We start from the raw sequence: 21,476 nt of genomic DNA on the forward strand, positions 1-21,476 counted from the left end.
TGCCTTTTTAAAAATCCCTTTTCTGCTATTTTCTAGAGGGAATATAGGTAAGCACATATATGAAATCTGTGTAGTATTTACTGGAAGTTCTTTTTTTTTTTTTTTGAGATGAAGTCTCACTCCGTCACCAGGCTGGAGTGCAGTGGCGTGATCTCGGCTCACTGCAACCTCTGCTTTCCAGGTTCAAGCAATTCTCCTGCCTCAGCCTCCCGAGTAGCTGGGATTACAGGCGCGTGCCACCACGCCCAGCTAATTTTTCTATTTTTAGTAGAGATGGGGTTTCACCACGTTGGTCGGGCTGGTCTAGATCTCGTGACCTCGTGATCCACCCGCCTCGGCCTCCCAATGCGCTGGGATTACAGGCATGAGCCACTGTGCCTGGCCTGGAAGTTCTTTAATAATGAATTTTATCCTCCCAACTTTTTATTTTGAAAATTTTCAAACATAAGAAAAAATGGAAACAGTAGAATGGACACCATTATGTATATCCCGCTCTTAGATCTGACAATTAACTTTCTGCTAATTTTATCATGTCTTCCTCCTCCTCTTCCTCCTCCTTCTTCTCCTCTCTCTCTGTCTCTCTTGTGCTCTCTCTCTGTAATATTCCACAAGTATATATGGTATATGTAAGATAAATATATCTATGTCTATATTTTCTCTCTTGCTGTAACATTTGAAGGTAAGGTACAGATATTATGACCCTTCACTCCTAAATAGTTCAGCATACATTTCCCAGTATATATGGTATATGTGAGGTAAATATATTTGTGTCTATATTTTCTCTCTTGCTGTAACATTTGAAGGTAAGGTACAGACAGCTATTATGACCCTTCTCTCCTAAATAGTTCAGCATACATTTCCCAGGAACAAAAATATTCTCTTACAGGACTATGATTATCATACCTATGGAAAATTAAAAAAAATAGTTCCATAACATCATTTAACATCTAGCATAGCTAACATCATCTGACATCTAGCATAAATTATGTAGTTTCAAAATTTCTTTTTTATTTATTTCTTTTTTTGTTCTTGTTTTTGAGACAGTGTCTCTGTTGCCCAGGCTGGAGTGCAGTGGTGTGGTCTTGGCTCACTGTAGTCTTGATCTCCTGGGTTCAGGTGATCCTCCCATCTCAGCCTCCCAAGTAGCTGGGACCACAGGCACATGCCACCATACCCAGTTAATTTTTTGTATTTTTTGTAGAGATGGGGTTTTGTCATGTTGTCCAGGCTGGCCCCAAATTCCTGAGCTCAAATGATCTGCCCACATCAGCCTCCCAAAGTGCTGGGATTACAGGTGTGAGCCACTGTGCCTGACCTCAAAAATTCTTTTATAACTTTTTTTCCCTTAAAAATTGCAATCCCATCATGGTAAACATGCTGCAACTGGTTGTTATTTCTCTTCTGGACTAGAACAGTTCCTCAAAGCATTGTTTTTTGTACTTGATTTTTTGCTTTTAATTAATCTTGAACAGAACTAGCACCTATAGAAAAAGATAAATAAAGATGAGGCCCTGATAAGGAGATGTTCGTGAAAGCACTGGGAAACAGAGCACGTTTTATTTTTTAATGGTTTGTTTTTCTAACCCAGGTCCTACTAATCTAAAACTTAGCCACGCAGTGCTTTGCACATTCAGTCAAAACAAAGAAGCAGTATTTGTCTTCACTGTGATGAGGAACTATATTTAGAGTTTTCCCAGCCCACCCCACTTCACCTTGCATACTTTGCCAGCATTCAGCCTCATGACTTACGTTTGCTTCAAATTGAATTTGAGTCTAAGCTCAAAGGGCATGCATTTTTGTTTATGACTAAGGGCTGATCTCTGAAGTTAGTATAGTTATCAAACATTCCTCACATTCCATATGTCTAATTTTTAGTGCTTGGAGGATCTGGTGCTATGCCAGAGGAACATAGAGGCTAGAGAGCACACGGAAATACCACCAAAGAAAGTCTCCATGTAAGCTATAAAAATTCAGTCGTGTGTTTAAATAGCAAAGCAAATAGTAGGTACGGGATTGATTTGTGGCATGTTAGTACCATTCTTTAGGCTGCTTAGGAACATTTCTTAGTTTTCTGTTGGTTCTTGAAATTCCAGCCCTGGAGCTTAAAAAAATCTGTGATTCTTTCAGTTTGTCTTTTAATTGTACTCAGGGCCAGGATAAGGAGTTTTTTTTATTTTGTATTTTTATTTATTTATTTTTTTGAGACGCAGTATCACTCTTGTCACTCAGGCTGGAGTGTAGTGGCGCAATCTCGGCTCACTGCAACCCCCACCTCCCAGGTTCAAGCAATTCTCCTGCCTCAGCCTCCCGAGTAGCTAGGATTACAGGCGCCTGCCACCACTCCCAGCTAATTTTTGTATTTTTAGTAGAGACGGGGTTTCACCATTTTGGCCAGGCTGGTCTCGAACTCCTGAACACAGGTGATCCACCCACCTCGGCTCACCAAAGTGCTAGGATTACAGCCGTGAGCCACCATGCCCAGCCCTTTTATTTTTATTTTTGTTCTTTTTAATTTTTTTGAACCACTCAGACTGCATCCTCTCCTTCTTACTCTCACAGGGGAAGAGAAGAATGATCATCAGTGGCAAATGGCAGCTGCAGCCAAGCAACACCAGCCTCATGCTCTGGGCAGAGTGCTGTGCCCTCCTCATGGAGGAGTTTTTCAATACTGCAAAACAAATACTTGCAAAAGCTAAGCGTGACTTAGTGTATGGTTGAAGGGGTCACCAGTGCAGATGTGGTCACCAGAAGATAGGTTCATTGAACACATGTTGAATAAGCAGCAGTCACTGTTCTAGCCACTAAGGACTACAGTGGTGGACAAAATAAGTCATGGGGAGGTAGGGAGGAGGACTAGAGCAATAAAGGAGATAAATTCAGACATGATAATAGCATTAAAGAAATAAACTGTATGCCATGATAGATAGTGACTACTTTAGATAGACTCATGCATTAGTCATCTCTGCTGGGGTAATAAGCAACCTGTAAATCTGTGACTTCCACAACAAGTATCTCCTTCTAGCTGGTATTACATCGTCAACTAGAGAATAAAATGAAATAACCATGTAAAAATCTCAAAGCTGAAGATCATGCATGATCTGTGAAATTGTTTGGTCACCAAAAATGTGTTTAGAAAAAAATTCAAATTGGTCTTGGTGAAATATATGCATAACACAAAAGAGTCAGATTATGACAATAAAAATAGAACCTTTGTAAATTAATATAAAACAATTTAATACAAAGAACTCAAAGAAGGAAATTGTAGGGCCCTTGGTCAGAAGCTCCTTTGTTGTTTAACAAGTTTCAAGAATAAGAAGGCTGTTTCCTCTTCTTAATAAAGACATTATATATAAAAAAGTGAACATTTTGTAGAAGCAGACTATAATAGAAACTTGAATCTAAGTTTAAAATGCCTTAGATGATGTTAGAAAAAAAAAGAGTAACATTTATGAACATGGGCATACATTTTTTGGATGTCTATAAATAGTCATCTTTGAAATGTTAAGCATGCTTTCCAGCATGTGCTTTTTCTCTGGCCTGAGAAGCTACAGGTGCACAGAGATTGACTGACTGACTCATTTACCTTCTTAAAGCTTTTTTGGGAAGCAGTTAGACTTGGTTTAATTGTCTAGTAATCTGGCCAGCTGCCTCCATGATCTTCACATTCTGGAAGGCCCGTGCTTAACTGAATTTCTTCTTCACTTTGGGACCCTGGAAGATCACTGAGAGTCAATGCTGGGTAACTCCATTTAGGTCAATTATGTAGAGATCCCTTAGTTAAAGACCAGGCCCTACTAACAGCATCACTATAGCGTTAGGACATTTGTTCAGTTAAATCCCACAGAAATGCAATGATCATGTGGCCAAACCAACATACTTTCTTCTTGCATTTATCCAGGCAAGATTAAGAGTTGAGATATACTGAAATAACACCAACTTCACATTATGAACATTTTGAAATTTATTGTGAAATTCATTTATTTTGTCCCTAAATGTAACAATAGCTGCAGACTACAAAAGAAGTTAAAATCAGGGCCAGACAGTGGCTGATGCCTGTAATTTCAACTCTTTGGGATGCCAATGTGGGAGGATCACTTGAGCTTAGGAGTTTGAGACCAGCCTGGGCTACACAGTGAGACCTTGTTTCTACAAAAAAAAAAAAAAAAAAAAATTAAAAATTAGCCAGGCATAGTGGCACATACCTGTAAATCCTAGCTTACTCTTGAAGCTGAGGCAGGAGGATCACTGGAGCCCAGGAGTTCGAGGCTGCAGCCCAGCCTGAGCAGTAGAGCAAGACCCTGAAGTCCCTGAAGTCTTGCTGTGCTGCCCAGAGTCTCTTAAAAAAAAAAAAAAAGGTAAAAATCAGAGGATGGAACTGAAGCACTAGATACTTCCCCACAAGCTATGGCTGAGTTAGTTCTTATAACTCTCCACTGACAGCAGCTGTGCCTTTACACCAGTGAGCTTGCTGCATGGAAGCTTGGACTCAGTCTGATCTAGCTGAGCTCTCCCTTCGGAAGCAGCAGGCTTCAGGGTGCATAATCGAGAACTACAAGTAAGGCTAAGGCACCATGGCCCCAAGTCCCCTTACTGCAGGAGCAGCATAGCAGGCAGTGCTTTCTGAGGTTGACTTTATGAATCTGTGTCTGAGTAAAATACTTGTCAGTATCTAACTCAGGGCTCATTCAGGGATATTCATACAGTGTTGTTTTGGATACAATTAAAATGGCTATCAGTACCAGACGATACTGGAAGGGCTAAACTGTGATCTAAGCTTATTATAAAAGATGCTCCTGTGACATAAAATTTAAAAACTTACTATAAAAAATGAGGTAGCAACATGAAAAGCCTCATAAATTGTTGAATGAAAAAAGTAAACCTCAGAGCGATGTGCACAGTATATTATATTTTCTAGGCCGTATGTAGAGAAAGGCCTGGAAGAACACATACTGCCCCGGTGGTCGTGGATACTTCCAAAGAGAGGAGTGTGAGAACTGGAATGAGAGCTGGTGGTCAAAGAGACTTAGCATTGTCTGCAGTATTTTAATATTTTACAAGGAGGGTATATCCATGTATTTTTTAACTAAAATCTTTTATTAAATATTTTCAAAAGACCATCAGCTGCTGTGTGGAGAATGGGTTATAGAGGGATGAGAGTGGAAATGTAACAACTAGTTAGGAAGTTAATCGGGGCAAGAGATGCTAATAGGTTGGATTAGAGAGGTGGTGGTGGAGGAAAAATAGTTGTAAATGGGGCTGTGTTCTGGAGGGTAAGCCTGCAGGATGTTGATGGAGAGGGAGGCATAAAGGATGACCACCTCCCGGGTTGTGAGGTGAGCATCTGGGTTGATGATGGTGCCATTTTCCAAACTGAGGTCATTTGGGGGAGGAATGGGACTGGAGAAGTGGTCATGAGGGGGAAGTTAAAGAGTTGTTTTTTATGAGTTGTTTGATATGGCCATTAGATACCCTGCTATAGAATGATCAGGGAGATGCTCTCTGATAAATCTGGACCTCTAAGGAAACGTCTCTCTGGAAATCACTCACTCACCGTTTTCTCTAACAAACATTGAGCACTATGTACCATGTATGTGCTTGGCATGCAGAGATGAAACAGCCGCTAGAAACTCGGTGAACTGAACAGAGAAGTCAACTAAAAAATGTAAACTGTGTGAAATATTTGAATGGGAAAATACTTCCAGAGCTTAACAATGTCACTAAATAGTGACAGCTTTGGGAAAACATGATGTCTTCACCAAGAAGATGATGTTTGAATTAATTTTTAAGGATGTTGAATCTTAGAAGAAGACAACTGTTTAAGTGTGAAACTATAAAAGGGGCAGGGTGGTGGAAAAGTGGAGGGAGAGAAGATGTTCCAGGTGGAGGGAACTGCACGTGTTAAAGATATTTTTACTACCTGTATATCAGGCCAACTGGCTTCTCCTTGACCTCTCCTGGGCTTCTTTTGGTAGATTTTTCAGTAGTTGCTGTCATAGGCATCTGCAACGCAGGTGTCCTGCCTCTGAGCTGTGAAGTATACTTCCACACTTTGCCGTCTTGTCTCATGATTTCCTTGTATTCATGAGGGTATCTTGTTGGTACTAGCTGACATTTCTTTCTTCTTAGATGTTTAGTATTCGTAGAATACTGTGCCTGTAACTCATGCCAACCGTGTTCTGAAACCTGGCCAGTCTCACCAAGCTTGAAGTCTACTTTTTTTTTTTTTTGCCTCTCAAAAGCTAGACTGGGATGCAAACATTTATAGCAACATCATTCATAGTAGCTAGAAGTGGAAACAATCCATATAGCTGTAAACTGGTAAATGGATAAGCAAAATGTGGTATCTGTGGAGTGAAATACTATTCAGCAATAAAAAGAATGAATTCTTAATGCATGTTATATAATAACATTATTATTTTGAAACATTTTGCCAAATGATAGAAGCTAGACACAAGAAACCACAAATTGTATGATCTTATTTATATGCAATTCCAGAAAGGGCAAATCTGTAGGGACGGGAAGTAGATGAGTGGCTGCCTGAGGCGGGGGCAGGGAGATTTCCCACAATTCGAAATAACTTACGTGAACTACATAGTCTACAAACATTGAAAAAAATTAAGAAAAAGGTATGGCATGAATGCATAAAATATATGTAGATACTAGACTGTTTTATTATTTACTACCATAAAATATACACACCATTATAAGACTTCAAAATTTATCAAAACTTATGCACACATTACAAAGTGTACATGATGCCATTAGCGGTTGAGAGAAATGTAAACAAATGTAAAGAGGCAGTATTAAATCATAACTGCATATAATTATAGTATATACTGTACTACTGTAATGATTGATATTGCATAGCCACCTTCTGTTGTGGTGGTGAGCTCAAGTGTTGGGAACATCCGCTTAACATGCCCTGTGATGCTAATCATCTCTATGTGAGCCGTTCCTCTCTCTGGTAAATTGCGTATCACGGTAAAAAGTGATCTCTCATGCTTCTCAAGTATTTTTCATTGTACTTAGTGCAATACCGTAAACCTTGAGTACACCATGGGACCCATACAAAGTGCCACTTGTGATGCTGGAAGTGCTCCCAAGAAGTGGAGAAAAGTAATGACCTTACAAGAAAACATTGAATTGCTTGATATCTACGGTCGATTGAGGTCTGCAGCTTAGGTTTCCACCATTTCAGATGGACGATTCATGGTGTATAAACAGATAACCTAAACTTAAAACATCAATAAATACAGTACAGTACTGTAAATGTATTTCTTTTTCTTTATGGTTTTCTTAATGACTTTTTCTTTTCTCCAGCTTAGTTTATTGTAAGGATACAGTATATAATACAGTGTACAAAATACGTTACGTGACTGTTTATGTATTGGTGAGGCTTCCGGTCAACAGTAGGCAATTAGTAATTAAGTTTTGAGGGAGTCAAAAATTATAAGAGAATTTTCAGCTGTGCAAGGAGTTGGCACCTCTAACCCCTGTGTTGTTCAGAAGTCAACTGTACATAAGTTTATACATGGACTGAAAAAATACCAAAGTATTGGAATATATGCCACTCTACAGGAAAGTGAAGCAAGGACTTTAATAACAGTTTATCCTGTTATTTTCTGTATTCTCCATAATGAGAATCTATTAACTGTTTTATAAAATGTATATTTTTAAGTCAACATTGAAAACTATAGTATACATAGAGTTTTAGTTTGATACCAAAATATGATGTATATTTTGTACATAATGTTATATCTATATATGTATATATTTATTTAAAAAACATAGCCTAGAGTGAAACACATCATATTGTTAACTGGGATTATTCCTATGTAGTGAGGTTATAGAGATTTTTTAAAGTCCTCTCAGTTTCGTAAGTTTTGATAAAAGTAATATAGGTGTATTTTAATCATTTAACCTCTTCAGAAGGGAAGTTGTGACCCTTCAGAAAGGTGTGCTATGTGTCATTTCTTTGTTGTCCTGACTGGAGCTCATTCTCCAGACTGAATACTCAAGCCTCTTCTAGTCTTCGTCCATGAGCAATTATTATCCACCATGAAACTGACTGGCTGTGTGTTGAACTACAGGTTGGGAATGAGGCAGCCTTGGTGGATTTCTGTTATTTGTTTGGACAATAATCCTTTTTAAGTTCTCTACCTCTCTCAAACACTCATAGACTTCTTTGCTGGCGTAGCCACTTAACATTTCAGACTATTTTTCAAAACCAAATAATCTGACAAGCAAACATTTCTTGGCACTTAGGAGAGAAAAAGAGGTTCAGGTTAAAGTGTTTGTTTGACCACTTTGTTTTCTTCCGTGGCATAAAAATACTTTAAAAACTTGCTGAATTATTGAAATACTTGAGATAAATTCCGTTATGTCTTTGTCACTTAAATCTGTTTTCTGCTGAGATATTCATTATGATACAGAATGTAATAATAACAAAAATAAATCACAAGACCAAATATTTTGATGCAGTATTGAAAGATTTTCTTGTATCTTGTTCCATTGTCAGGAAACATATGTATCAACTAACACCTTAATACCAGCCTTCATATTGTTATTTGAATAAATGCATATACTATTACTTCTGTATACACAGAAAATTTTTGAAAGAATAAATCACAACCCTTTCATGATATAGTTGACGTTTTCTTTCTGTCTTCCTTCCTACTCTTCTTCCATTCAGTCAACATTTATTATGTGTCGACTGTGTATGAGGTAGGCATTAGGCATTGTGCTAGAGAGCGAGAAGAAGGCAGGATCCCTGCCTTTGAGAAGCTCATAGTTTGGGCTAGAGACTGAGTCTGAGTGTAGTAACATGCCTTAGGTGGCAGCTGATCCCTGTGGAGGTGGGACAAGATTCATGCAACACAATCAAGAATAGTATTTCTAGGTTAAATGGAATTAACATTTTTAAAAATTTAAATATTTTTATTTTAAGTTCTGGGGTACATGTGCAGTAATGTGCAGGTTTGTTACATAGGTAAATGTGTGCCATGATGTCTTGCCGCACCTATCACCCCATCACCTAGGTATTACGCACAGCATGCTGTCACCTCATCACCTAGGTATTACGCACAGCATGCATTAGCTGTTTTCCCTAACAGTCTCCCTTCCTCCACCCGGAATCAACATTTTAATGGTTTTTTAACACTGCCAAATTGTTTCTTAAAAGGACTGTATCAAGTTACAAAGTCACCAGCAATGAATGAAAGTAGCTGATGCCCCACACCCTCACCAGAGTGAGTTTCATCACTAAGACAAAGCAAAACAGCCGGAAGCAGTGGCTCATACCTGTAATCTCCGCACTTTGGGAGGCCAACGAGAGCGGATCACTTGAGCTCAGGAGTTTGAGACCATCCTGGGCATCAGATCTCATGTCTACAAAGGAAAAAAAAAAAGAAATTTAGCCAAGCATGTTGGTGTGTACCTGTAGTTCTAGCTCCTTGGGAGGCCGAGGTGTTAGAATGGCTTCAGCCCGGGAGGTTGAGGCTGTAGTGAGCTGAGCCATGATCGCCCCACTGCACTCCAGCCTGGATGTCAGAGTGAGACCCTGTCTCAAAAAAAAGGAAAAAAGGCAAAAACTTGATATTTTAATAGGCTTAAATTTTAGCCTTATTATTTTATTGTATTTGGCATTTTTTTTTTATTATTAGTGATGTTTAACATTTTCCCGTGTTTTTACTATCTTTTGTGAAAATATTTTATTCACTTTAAGTCTTGGCATTGTTATATACTTGCTACTTCTTTTGAAAACCAACTTACTGAAGTGAAATTCACCTAATGTAAATTAACCATTTAAAATTATCAATTCAGTGGCATTAAGTACATTCACAATGTTGTGCAACCAACCCCTGTATTTAGTTTCAGAACATTTTCATCACTCCTCCAAGGTACCCACTAAGCAGTTTCTATTTGCCCCTTTTCTTGTCCCCTGGCAACCATTAACCTACTTTCCTTTTTTATGCGTTTGTGAACTAGCTATTTCATATAGTGGAATCATACAATATGTGACATTTTGTGCCTGGCTTCTTTCACTTAGCATAATGTTTTGGAGGTTCATCCATATTGTAGCATGTATAAATAAAATACTTAATTCCTTTTTCTGTCTGAATAATATTCCATTTCATGTATATACTACAATTTTTTTTTATCCGTTCACCTGTCGATGGGAATTTGGGCTCTTTCCACCTTTTGGCTGTTATGAATAATGCTGCTATGATCATGCACACACATGTACTTACTTGAGTACCTATTTTCACTTCCTTCAGAAGCAGATCTAGAAGTCGTATTGTGGGATCATTTAACTTTTTGAGGAATTGCTGAACCATTTTCTACAGAGGCTGCACCATTTTACGTTGCCACCCACAATGTACAGGGTTCCCATTTCTCCACCTCCTTGTCAATACTCGTGTCTTGTGTGTGTCTGTTTTTTAATGATAGCCATCATAGTGGGTGTGAACTGGTGCTTCACTGTGGTTTTGATTTGCATTTCCGTAATAACTAATGATGTTGAGTACTGTTACTATTTATATATAAGTGAGAAAATGAAGGAAAAAGAAAGCCTTGCTCTTGAAGTTGTTTTCAAATTAGTTAAGTATCCTTTGAAGAAAGGAAATGTTTACTTAAAATTAAATGAAGTGTCCTACTATTCCAAATAGGAGGACTGTTAAGCCATTAATTCTGTTTAAATATTTCATCGTTTTCGTAGCAGAGATACTTGTAAAGCCTCCAGGTTTGTTTTTAACTTGAGCTTGTTTTCCATTTTTCTATCACCTGGTTGGATTAGGGATCCAATCTAATTTATGCCTTTTAAACAATAGCACTCAAGGTGAACTTTGGGTCCCTGAAGTTTACCGATCAGTATTACCTCAGAACTTAGAGATGTAAATCCTCAGGCCCTTCCCAAATCTACTGAGTCGGAAACCTTGAGGGTGAGCCCAACAGTCTGTGTTTTCATAAGCCTTTCAGCTGAGTCAGATCAGATGCACGCATAGGTTTCAGAACCGCTACTGTAAACCAACATTCTCAGATTGATTCTATGATAAACAGCTCTTGTGGGAGGTGTAATCCGCAATGTTGGTCTCATTAGCACCAACTTTTTTTAGCTTAAGTAGTCAGACAATATGAACAGTTAACTTGGAATCATGTTATAACCTCCTATTTAAGAAAGCATAAAGCATACAGTTTTACCCAGAAATTGCTATTCGGTTTACAAATCATGTAAAAAAGAGGAAAGTATTTTTCAAAAGCGACTTTTGATCTTTGGTCAAATACTGAAGTAATTTAAGAGGCACATACCCATGATGTATATTTTTCCTGTTATTTGTAATTTTTCAATTTTTTGGCCCTGCTTTTCATGAGCTATGTTTCCTTTTATTCGTAACTAGACTTTATTTTTTACTTCTTCAGAGCCAACACTGGGAAGGTTTTTAGTGTGAAGGTTTTTAGTGTGAAGGCCTATGCGGCAGAGCTTGCAACCACCACTGCCCTATAGTACAAATGTTGACTGGAGAGACGTGTGTGTGACCCTAACACATGCTTGTTTGGAGAGGAGTGTTCATTTTTTTCTCTGCCCGGGCTATTCAAATGGAAAAAGTATACCTACTTTGCAGAGTTTTATGAGGATTTAACCTACACATTTATGTATATTAGAGCATGTGTGGTACATGATAAGCATTCAGTAAGTGTTTTATATTATTAGTATAATTGCTATATGTAAAATTTCACCTTTAACATAGAATTTTTATTTTTTTTTTGAGATGGAGTCTCACTCTGTCACCCAGGCTGGAGTGCAGTGGCGCAACCTCGGCTCACTGCAAGCTCCGTCTCCTGGGTTCACGCCATTCTTCTGCCTCAGCCTCCCGAGTAGCTGGGACTACAAGCGCCCCCCACCACCCCCGGCTAATTTTTTGTGTTTTTAGTAGAGACAGGGTTTCACCATTCATAGGATGTTCTCGATCTCCTGACCTTGTGATGCACCCGCCTCGGCCTCCCAAAGTGCTGGGATTACAGGCGTGAGCCACCACGCCTGGCCTAACATAGAATATTGTAAGCAGTGAAGCTTTTGCAGATACTATATCTGGATCCCAAAATCCAACAGCATGAGCCATGTGCTTTTTCAAAGGCAAATCACCCACAAATACTGTCTTTCAAGAGTGTATTTGTGAAGTAACTGTAGGATTAAGTGTCACGTGGCAGAAGGGAAATTCTATGATGGGGCCTCCTAAAGTCCTCCTGTTTACAACCTCTAGGTTAGGATGAGGGAATGATTAGGAATGGTTAGTAAGTGAATGTCAAAAGAAGAATCAGAAGGTTTGAAGAAAGATTTTGTAGGGTAGGGGGCATTGAATATAGACTGAAGGAGAAAAAATTAACCATATGAGAAGAGATAAATGTCAGATAATAAGAGGTGGAATGAGACTGCAGAGTAGAGAGGAGCAGCTGGGGTAAGGGCAGGAGACTGGCAGGCTAGCCTGGAGGGGGGATGCGAGACATGTAGAGAGGAGTGGGGTGTGTGGGTCTGGGGGAGCAGACCTGGGAGACAACACAGTTGTGTTCAGATATTTGAAAGTCTGTCATGTGGAGGAGGTATCAAATTAGTTCTCCTTGGTACCAGGTGACAAAACTCATGCTAGCTGTAGGAGGACCAGACCTAGGACCAATAGAGGGGAGAACTGTCTGAAGACCTAAGCAGGTGCAGACATGACATGAACTAATCTGAAGAAATGATCTTGGTTAGGCTGCCTCGTTATGTTTCCTGCCAGCTCTGTAGCACTGGGTGAATCGTTTAAATCTTGGAGCAGCAGTCTTCTTCCTAACCCGTTGCACCAGGCTAAGGGCCTTCCTGGCCAAGTCCTAGTGTGACAAATTAGTTATCTGCTTGGCTGTCCTCACCTTGGCTCCCCAGGGCAAGGACCAAGTCCTTTCCTTGTTATATCCCCCCCATTGCACACAGACAGGATCTAAAACACAGGACTCTGTGACACATGTTTTATCTTTCATATAAAACACAAAATTCTGGATGTGTCACATACAGAATTAAATCTGTAAAAAATGGTAATAGGGGCTGGGCGCAGTGGCTCACGTCTGTAATCTCAGCACTTTGGGAGGCCGAGGTGGGTGGATTACCTGAGGTCAGGAGTTTGAGACCAGCCTGGTCAACATGGTAAAACCCTGTCTCTACTAAAAATACAAAAATTAGCTGGGCATGGTGGCACGCACCTGTACTCCCAGCTACACAGGAGACTGAGCAGGAGAATTGCTTGAACCTGGGAGGCAGAGGTTGCAGTGAGCCGAGATTGTGCCACTGCACTCTAGCCTGGGCGACAGAACGAGACTCCATCTCAAAATAATAATAATAATAGGCACGGTGCGGTGGCTCACACCTGTAATCCCAGCACTTTGGGAGGCCAAGGTGGGTGGATCACCTGAGGTCAGGAGTTCTAGACCAGCCTGACCAACATGGAGAAACCCCATCTCTACTAAAAATATAAAAAAATTAGCTGGGCGTGGTAGCGCATACCTGTAATCCTAGCTACTCGGGAGGCTGAGGCAGGAGAATCACTTGAACCTGGGAGGCAGAGGTTGCGGTGAGCCAAGATCGTGCCGTTGCACTCCAGCCTGGGCAACAAGAGCGAAACTCCATCTCAATAAATAAATAATAAAAATTTTAAAAATGAGACTAGAAATACCCATTAAAGGATAAATGAGATATGAAACAACCTTGCATAATTCTTGGAACATAATAGATAACTAATAAAATTAGTTTCTTTTCTGAAAAAATTAGTATGTCACAAAATGATCTTCCAAATATTGAGTAACTGTTCTAATAAACAATAATATAAGTTGCCAGACACCCAAAAGGGCTTATGGCAGGAAGAATGGGGGAGTGAGGCTAGATTGGAGCCTCCAGATGTTGCCCAGTCTATTTTTTTGTCTTTTGGTAAAAGTTATCTTAGGAAGAGATGATTCTCCCCATTGTGACCTGTTCTTTTATTTTGTTTTTGAGACAGGGTCTCGCTCTGTTGCCCAGGCTGGAGTGCAGTTCCACGATCTTGGCTCACTGCAACCTCCACCTCGCAGGTTCAAGCAGTTTTCCTGCCTCAGCGGCCCAAGTAGCTGGGATTACAGATGCCCACCACCACGCCTGGCTAATTTTTGTAATTTTAGTAGCAGTGGGTTTTCACCATGTTGACCAGGCTGGTCTTGAACTCCTGACCTCAAGTGATCTGCCTGTCTCGGCATCCCAAAATGCTAGAATTACAGGTATTAGCCACCGCACCTGGCCCATTGTGACCTATTCTGATACCTAATGTTTGTTTTCTAGAAATTCTATCTAATATGACTTCTTTCTTTTTTTGTTTTTTGTTTTTTTTTTTAAACGAAGTGTCACTCTTGTCCCCAGGCTAGAGTGCGATGGCCTGACCTTGGCTCACTGCAACCTCCACCTCCCGGGTTCAAGCGATTCTCCTGCCTCAGCCTCCTGAGTAGCTGGGATTATAGGCGTGTGCCACCACGCCTGGCTAATTTTTGTATTTTTAGTAGAGATGGGGTTTCACCAAGTTGGCCAGGCTGGTCTCGAACTCCTGACCTCAGGTGATCCACCCACCTTGGCCTCCCAAAGTGCTGGGATTACAGGCATGAGCCACCGCCCCTGGCCCTCTAATATGACTTCTTTCTAATCATTTAAGCTAATTTCCTCACACACAGGGAACTAATCTCATTATTATCTTCCGAAGTGGTTTGTATTAATTTTTCCTTGAAAGCCATTTTTTTCTTGTTGCCTCCATCCACTGTTTTCTACTATTCTCCTTTTGTTTCTTTTTGCTGCTAGTTTCCCTATCTAGTGATAGATAGAAGTTGTTGGCCAGGCATGGGGGCTCACGCCTGTAATCCTAGCACTTTGGGAGGCTGAGGGAGGTGGATTGCCTGAGGTCAGGAGTTTGAGACCAGTCAGGCCAAAATGGTGAAACCCCATCTCTACTAAAAATACAAAAAAATTAGCCAGGCGTGGTGGCGGGCACCTGCAATCCCAGCTACTCGAGAGGCTGAGGCAGGGGAATTGCTTGAACCAGGAAGGTGGAGGTTGCAGTGAGCTGAGATCGCGCCACTGTACTCTGGCCTGGGTGACGGAGCAAGACTCAGTCTCAAAAAAAAAAAAAAAAAAAAAAAGTTATTTTGAGGGAACTAATTGACATCATTATAAACGAAGATTCTTTTAGGACTGTGGAAAGATTTCTAGTGCTTTATCCTTGCTTTAAAATTCAAGTTGTGAAACACATCTTTACTTCCTCCCTGTTCTCTTAGAGCAATTCAGTAATGTTTCTGTGAGCAGATTCTGTGGTAATCATAAGCAGTTGACAGGATTCGCTCTGCTTTGTGTTAGCCAAACAATGAGAACAACAGATGCTACAAAGTAAAAATAACTGTTAAGACTTTTAATGTGTGTGCTAAACTGTACATTTGGGAGGCTCTGAATTGTGGCAAGAGTTTTAGTAACCTGAAATTTTTTTTCAAGTGCTTATTCATTTAGTGCAATTAGTACAAACTCAGTTTTTTTTGGAGTTGTGCTTGTACTCACACAGTATTCACCATCATGTAATTGTGAAGTGAACAGATACATCACTGTGTGGCATCTCATGTCATAGGACATGTATTTGAGTTGACAATAGATATTAAATAACTGTGAAAGAATGATATAATGCCAGCAAGGAGAGGAAATACCATGCAGAGTTAAATTTTGCATATAAACGTTGGCAAAGTGCTGCAGTAAATTACCATTTTCTTCATAATATGAAATTCCTTTGCATGGTGCAAAGGAAGACCTTTTTAAGCAAAGAGTAATCTCTGGAATTCAGCATTAAGACTCTAGTTAATTTCAGGATTTTGTTGTTATTGTTGTTGTTGCTTGCTGTTGCTCCTTTTCAGGGAACCAACCAAAAACAAACTCCATCCATTTTTACTTAACATCAAAGAAAGCTTGAATGTGTAAGAAATTCCTTGTGCACAACAAGAGGAAGAAATTTAAAAGTTAATTAACATTTCCGTTCACTGTATTTGTTTTAATTTATATTGTTTGTAATTTTGGAATACATCTGTTAGTTCTTTCTGCTTTGTGTTACCTCTTAGTACATCATAGTAATATTTCTTTTTATCAGGATAGCACCATAATTGGGTGCTTAATTTGTTTGGAACCTGAGAATGTTGTTCTATTTATATTTTATAATTTGCATAAGAATTCAATCCTAAAACTTTAATATTTACAAATATCTATGTAGTGGTTTTACTTATTGATAGAGTGCAGAGAAAATATATATATTTATCCATATATAGAAAATAAAGTATTAAATTGACATTTGAAGGAACTCTGCAAAGAAATTTTTATATTAAAAATTTTAGGAATGGGCCGGGCGCGGTGGCTCACGCTTGTAATCCCAGCACTTTGGGAGGCCGAGGCGGGCGGATCACGAGGTCAGGAGATCGAGACCACGGTGAAACCCCGTCTCTACTAAAAAATACAAAAAATTAGCCGGGCGTGGTGGCGGGCGCCTGTAGTCCCAGCTACTCGGAGAGGCTGAGGCAGGAGAATGGCGTGAACCCGGGAGGCGGAGCTTGCAGTGAGCCGAGATTGCGCCACTGCACTCCAGCCTGGGCGACAGAGCGAGACTCCGTCTCAAAAAAAAAAAAAAACAAAAAAAATTTTAGGAATGGAGTCTTCTGAATTTTTCAGAGTTCACAATTACATGTTTACCTATAGATGTAATTGTAGTCTTAGAACAGTGACAATTAAATGCTTATCTGCTAACCAGTTAATGGAACAAACTGGATTATTTCCAAATGTAATCAAGTTACTATTAACTTGTAATCATAGCACATGCCCTCAAGCTTTTATAACTTCTTATTCTTAAAGTAATAAATGTATTCCTGTCATACTCATGCTTAAGCACATTGAATTGGTGCCTGGGTAATACTGGTCTAATATTTGTCTTGTGTCACTTAAACTTACCGTTCTCATGTTTCCTCCGTCTTCATTTCTTTAGGATGCATGTGCCTTTTAGACAGCATTGATAATGGAGTTAGTGAAAGAGAATCATCAAACAATGATACAGAGGATGACCTGGCACAGGAGCTCTATCTAGTTGCTTCATTGAGGTAGTCAAAGAGACCATGCAGGCCGGGCGCGGTGGCTCACGCTTGTAATCTCAGCACTTTGGGAGGCCGAGGCGGGCGGATCACGAGGTCAGGAGATCGAGACCACGGTGAAACCCCATCTCTACTAAAAATACAAAAAAAATAAAAATTAGCCGGGCGTGGCGGCGGGCGCCTGTAGTCCCAGCTACTCGGAGAGGCTGAGGCAGGAGAATGGCGTGAACCGGGGAGGCAGAGCTTGCAGTGAGCCGAGATTGCGCCACTGCACTCCAGCCTGGGCGACAGAGTGAGACTCCATCTCAAAAAAAGAAAAAAAAAAAAAAAAAGACCATGTATGTAGACAAGGAGGTGTCCTAGGGTATAGGGATTTTTGATATGGTATCTCACTCTTTGTCAAAAGAAAAATCAACTTTCCGGGGCAGTTTTTGATATAAGACAGAATTTGAGCATAATTCTAAGAATAAAATGTTTTGTGTTTGAACTCAGATTGAGTTCAAATACACTCCATGTTTACAAAGTAAATATGGCAAGTTTCCATATTTGGGCACATTGCCTAACATGTTTACATTTTACTCATCTAACATGTATTGAAGCTTACCATTTCTCCGGCGTTATACTCTTTAGTTCTCGTCTAAACTTAATCTTTCCTCCTACCTCCTTAAAAAAATACATTAGGAGGCCGGGCGCAGTGGCTCACGCTTGTAATCCCAGCACTTTGGGAGGCCGAGACGGGTGGATCACGAGGTCAGGAGATCGAGACCACGGTGAAACCCCGTCTCTACTAAAAATACAAAAAATTAGCCGGGTGTGGTGGCGGGCGCCTGTAGTCCCAGCTACTCGGAGAGGCTGAGGCAGGAGAATGGCGTGAACCCGGGAGGCGGAGTTTGCAGTGAGCCGAGATTGCGCCACTGCTCTCCAGCCTGGGTGACAGAGCGAGACTCCATCTCAAAAAAAAAAAAAAAAAAAAAAAACATTAGGAAACTAGGGCTTTTAAGGCTAATAACTTGCTCTAGGTTGTATAGTGAGTAAGTGGCAGAATAAAGATTTGAGCCCAGATCTCTTTGATGCCAAACTTAAAGCTCTTAACTTCTAAGCCGGTGGTTCCCGCACTTAAGTGTGGAGCAGAATTACCTGGAAAGCATACATTGCTGGGACTTAGAGTTTCTGATTCTACAATAGGGCTCAAGAATTTGTATTATTTCTGTTTTTTTTTTTAATCATTTTAGTTTGTTTTAGAGACAGTTGCCCAGGCTGGAATTCAGTGGTGTGATCATGGCTCGCTGCAGCCTTGAACTCCTGGGCTCAGGTGATGCTCCCATCTTGGCTTCCCAGAGTGCGGAGATTACAGGCATGAGCCACCATGCCTGGCTGATTTTTTATTTTTTTAAAGACAGGGTCTCACTGTGTCACCCAGGCTGGTCTTGAACTCCTGATCTCAGCCGTCCTCCTGCCTCAGCCTCCCAAAGTGTTGGAATTACAGGCGTGAGCCACGGTGCCCGACTAGAATTTGTATTTGTAACAAGGTCCCAGATGTTAATGCTGCTGGTTCTGGGAACTATATTCTGAGAACCACAGTTCTATGCTGTGCTGCCTGACTTGATTCCTCTGAGGGATAAATGAGAGAATTCACATGTGCTTATGTTAATAATCACTGACATTTATTGACTACTTATAACGTCCTGGATGCTCTTCCAAGTTAATTCCTTTTTATCCTGAGTTTATTTTAGGAGCTAGTTAAATTGCAGGGAGAGTATGTGAGGGTATAATCACTACTTCAAAGAGAAGGAAACTGAGGTAGGAAGAGGTGCCCAGTAAGTGGTCTCACAGTGAGTCAGTGGTAGAGCGGGTTACCCTCATTATTGCTTCTGTCTGCTGAGCTGGTTTGGAAGGCCAGTGTCGTCTTTGGAGCCATCTCCACAAGGAGAGATTTCATGCTATAGGAAGGTTGACAGAAAAGTAGACCCTTCCTTTTGTCTATTGGTGTTTTTTGTCCTTGGAGGACTATTGCAGAGCAGGCCTGGAAAAAAAGAATTTTCCTCCTTTTTATATCATTCTTCAGCATTCTGAAGGGTGGATGATGTACTTTGTTATTCTGATGAATGATATGATTCTGAAAATGACCTATATTTCAGTTGAACTGTGAGATCTTTGATAGTTATTAGCATAGATAAAAGGGATTCCAGGAGATTTTATATGTAAGAACCATGCTAGTGGTGCCAGTGCATTAAATTAGAAAATGTGTTGACTGATGGTGGCCACACTCCAGCAAGGCATCTGTGGTGTTAACCTGCCCATGGCTGCTCCAGTAGCCAAGGAAAATCTCAAAAGCAAAATGCAAGAGAGTGAGAAAAAATATATATATTGTAATTAAGTCTGAAACCTGTACTCTGCTTAGGAAACTGTGTGGTTTCTTCATTAGTTTTAAAGAGAAAAATCCTACAGAGAAAGCATCTTAAAGAAAAAAATGGTCTTAAGAGAGTATAAAGCAATTTCAGAAGGTGAGATCACATTGATATATGAATGAATACTTGATGATTTGGTTCAGTTAAAAATTTTGTTGAGTGAGTGTTATGTACAAGATACTTACAAAAAAAATTTGTCCTTCCTCTCAAGGAGAACTTATAATAGACTTCACAGTTGAATGTTTAGTTAATTTATAAACGAGCATCCAGTCTGAAATTGGTGTAACCTGATGCGGATCTTGTCTCGAAGCTACTGATAGGATTTTCATGATACCAGTATTTGAATCCTGGGACACATTTTTCTTTTTAATGGGGTATCTGTTTCACTGTAGAGCTAGAGCTAGATCCCAAGCTTCCTCACTCTCAGCTTGGCGTTCTCCCTGATTTAGGATGCCTTTATTTATTTAGTGTATAGATTTATCTCCAAATATTAAGCAGTGAACTTTCAAAAGGGTATTATGTCCTACTTTTTTGGATATATACATCTGTATTTTATCCTTTTTTTTTTTCTTTAAGATTTTAAATGCAACCTAGACACTTGTGGTTAGGGTGCTGAATTTTGACATATGCGGTTTGACGGAAAGAATCACTGGTGTGTGTCTATTCTGGTTTGTTGTAGGTTAACGAAGCCCTTGTCATTTGCTGATTGTGTTGGGGATGAGCTGCCGTGGGGATGGGAAGCAGGGTTTGACCCTCAGATTGGTGTCTACTACATCGATCACATCAACAGTAAGTTTTCCTTTTTGGTAAAAGCAAACATCAGAAAAGTAATCCCCCCAAACCTACAATCACACAAAAGGATAAACATGTTACAAAGTGAATTTCCAAAACCCCATTTTCTTAGTGACTAATATTTAACTGAAATGCCTGTCTTGGTATTTGGGGCATGTACATAGAGTTGTCCTTATGGGAACGGAGAGGGAGAAAGGGTGTTTGGCCCGTGTGCCTGCCTGCCTGCCTGCCTGCTGGGGAATGAGGATTCTCCTTCAGCACAGGTCTGGGAACCTGTGGGGATCAGAGCTGCTGGGCTCCTCTTTCCACGGCCACTGCACCTTCTGACAGGCTCTTCCTTTCCTTGTGTTTGCCACAGAAAGACTTGGGTGTTGGCACAGTGTGCTTTGTAGGCTGGGACTGGGGAGGGGTTGGCCCGCATCAGTGGCTCTGGAAGACATAGCATAGCTGGGAAAGGTCCTAAACCTCTTCCTTTTTTCTGTTTCCTGATTTCTTTGTCGTTGGAAGGGAAAAACCTCTCATTTTAACAGCTTTTAAATCTGTCATATCTCTGACATGGTAAGTCTAGGGCAGAGGATTACTGTGGCCGTGAATGACTTTCAAAAACACATACTTTGAAATATTTTTTATATATTTGTGTGTGTGTGTGTGTTTATATGAATATCTAGCGCTCTACCTACTCCTTTAAAAATTTATTCTGATGGTAGCATACAATACTCATTCATTTTGCTTATTCACTTAAAAATAATTATTTGTATAGGTTTTGGGGAATACACAATGAATTTATTCCTCATTGTCTTATTTCTTTTAGATCTATTCTTGTGTTTAAAATTTGTATATGCAGTACTCTGTAGTATCTTTAGGAACAGTATCACTGTAGCAAAGTGTTTCATTTGATACTCACTCATTAGTGATGGCTTGCAGCTGCCCTTGTGTAGGTAGATGATGTATTTCTCAAGAGGCCAAAAAAGCCTGTATTATTAGCTGTGAGGCACCATCTTCCAGGCGGGTGAGGTGGAAGGGCAGAAAGGAGCGTAAGCACTCTGAAGTCCGGTGAGCACATATGGTTAGCGATCTGTTTCAGTAGAACACCTGTCATACACAGCTTGGGAACCAGCTTTCATG

General features: G+C 40.1%; 1 protein-coding gene and 1 pseudogene across 1 annotated transcript in view; one reads left to right on the plus strand and one right to left on the minus strand.

Moving 5' to 3' along the window:
* The window catches only part of WWC2 (WW and C2 domain containing 2), a 228,616-nt gene that overhangs the window by 76,276 nt on the left and 130,864 nt on the right, over positions 1–21,476 (plus strand). The window contains 1 exon segment of the mRNA XM_055276493.2: positions 20,239–20,348. Coding sequence (XP_055132468.1) covers positions 20,239–20,348 — 110 coding nt within the window.
* LOC129481502 (uncharacterized) lies at positions 2,522–2,705 on the minus strand (annotated as a pseudogene).

This window comes from Symphalangus syndactylus, chromosome 4, assembly GCF_028878055.3.
Source record: "Symphalangus syndactylus isolate Jambi chromosome 4, NHGRI_mSymSyn1-v2.1_pri, whole genome shotgun sequence".
Lineage (NCBI taxonomy): Eukaryota > Metazoa > Chordata > Mammalia > Primates > Hylobatidae > Symphalangus > Symphalangus syndactylus.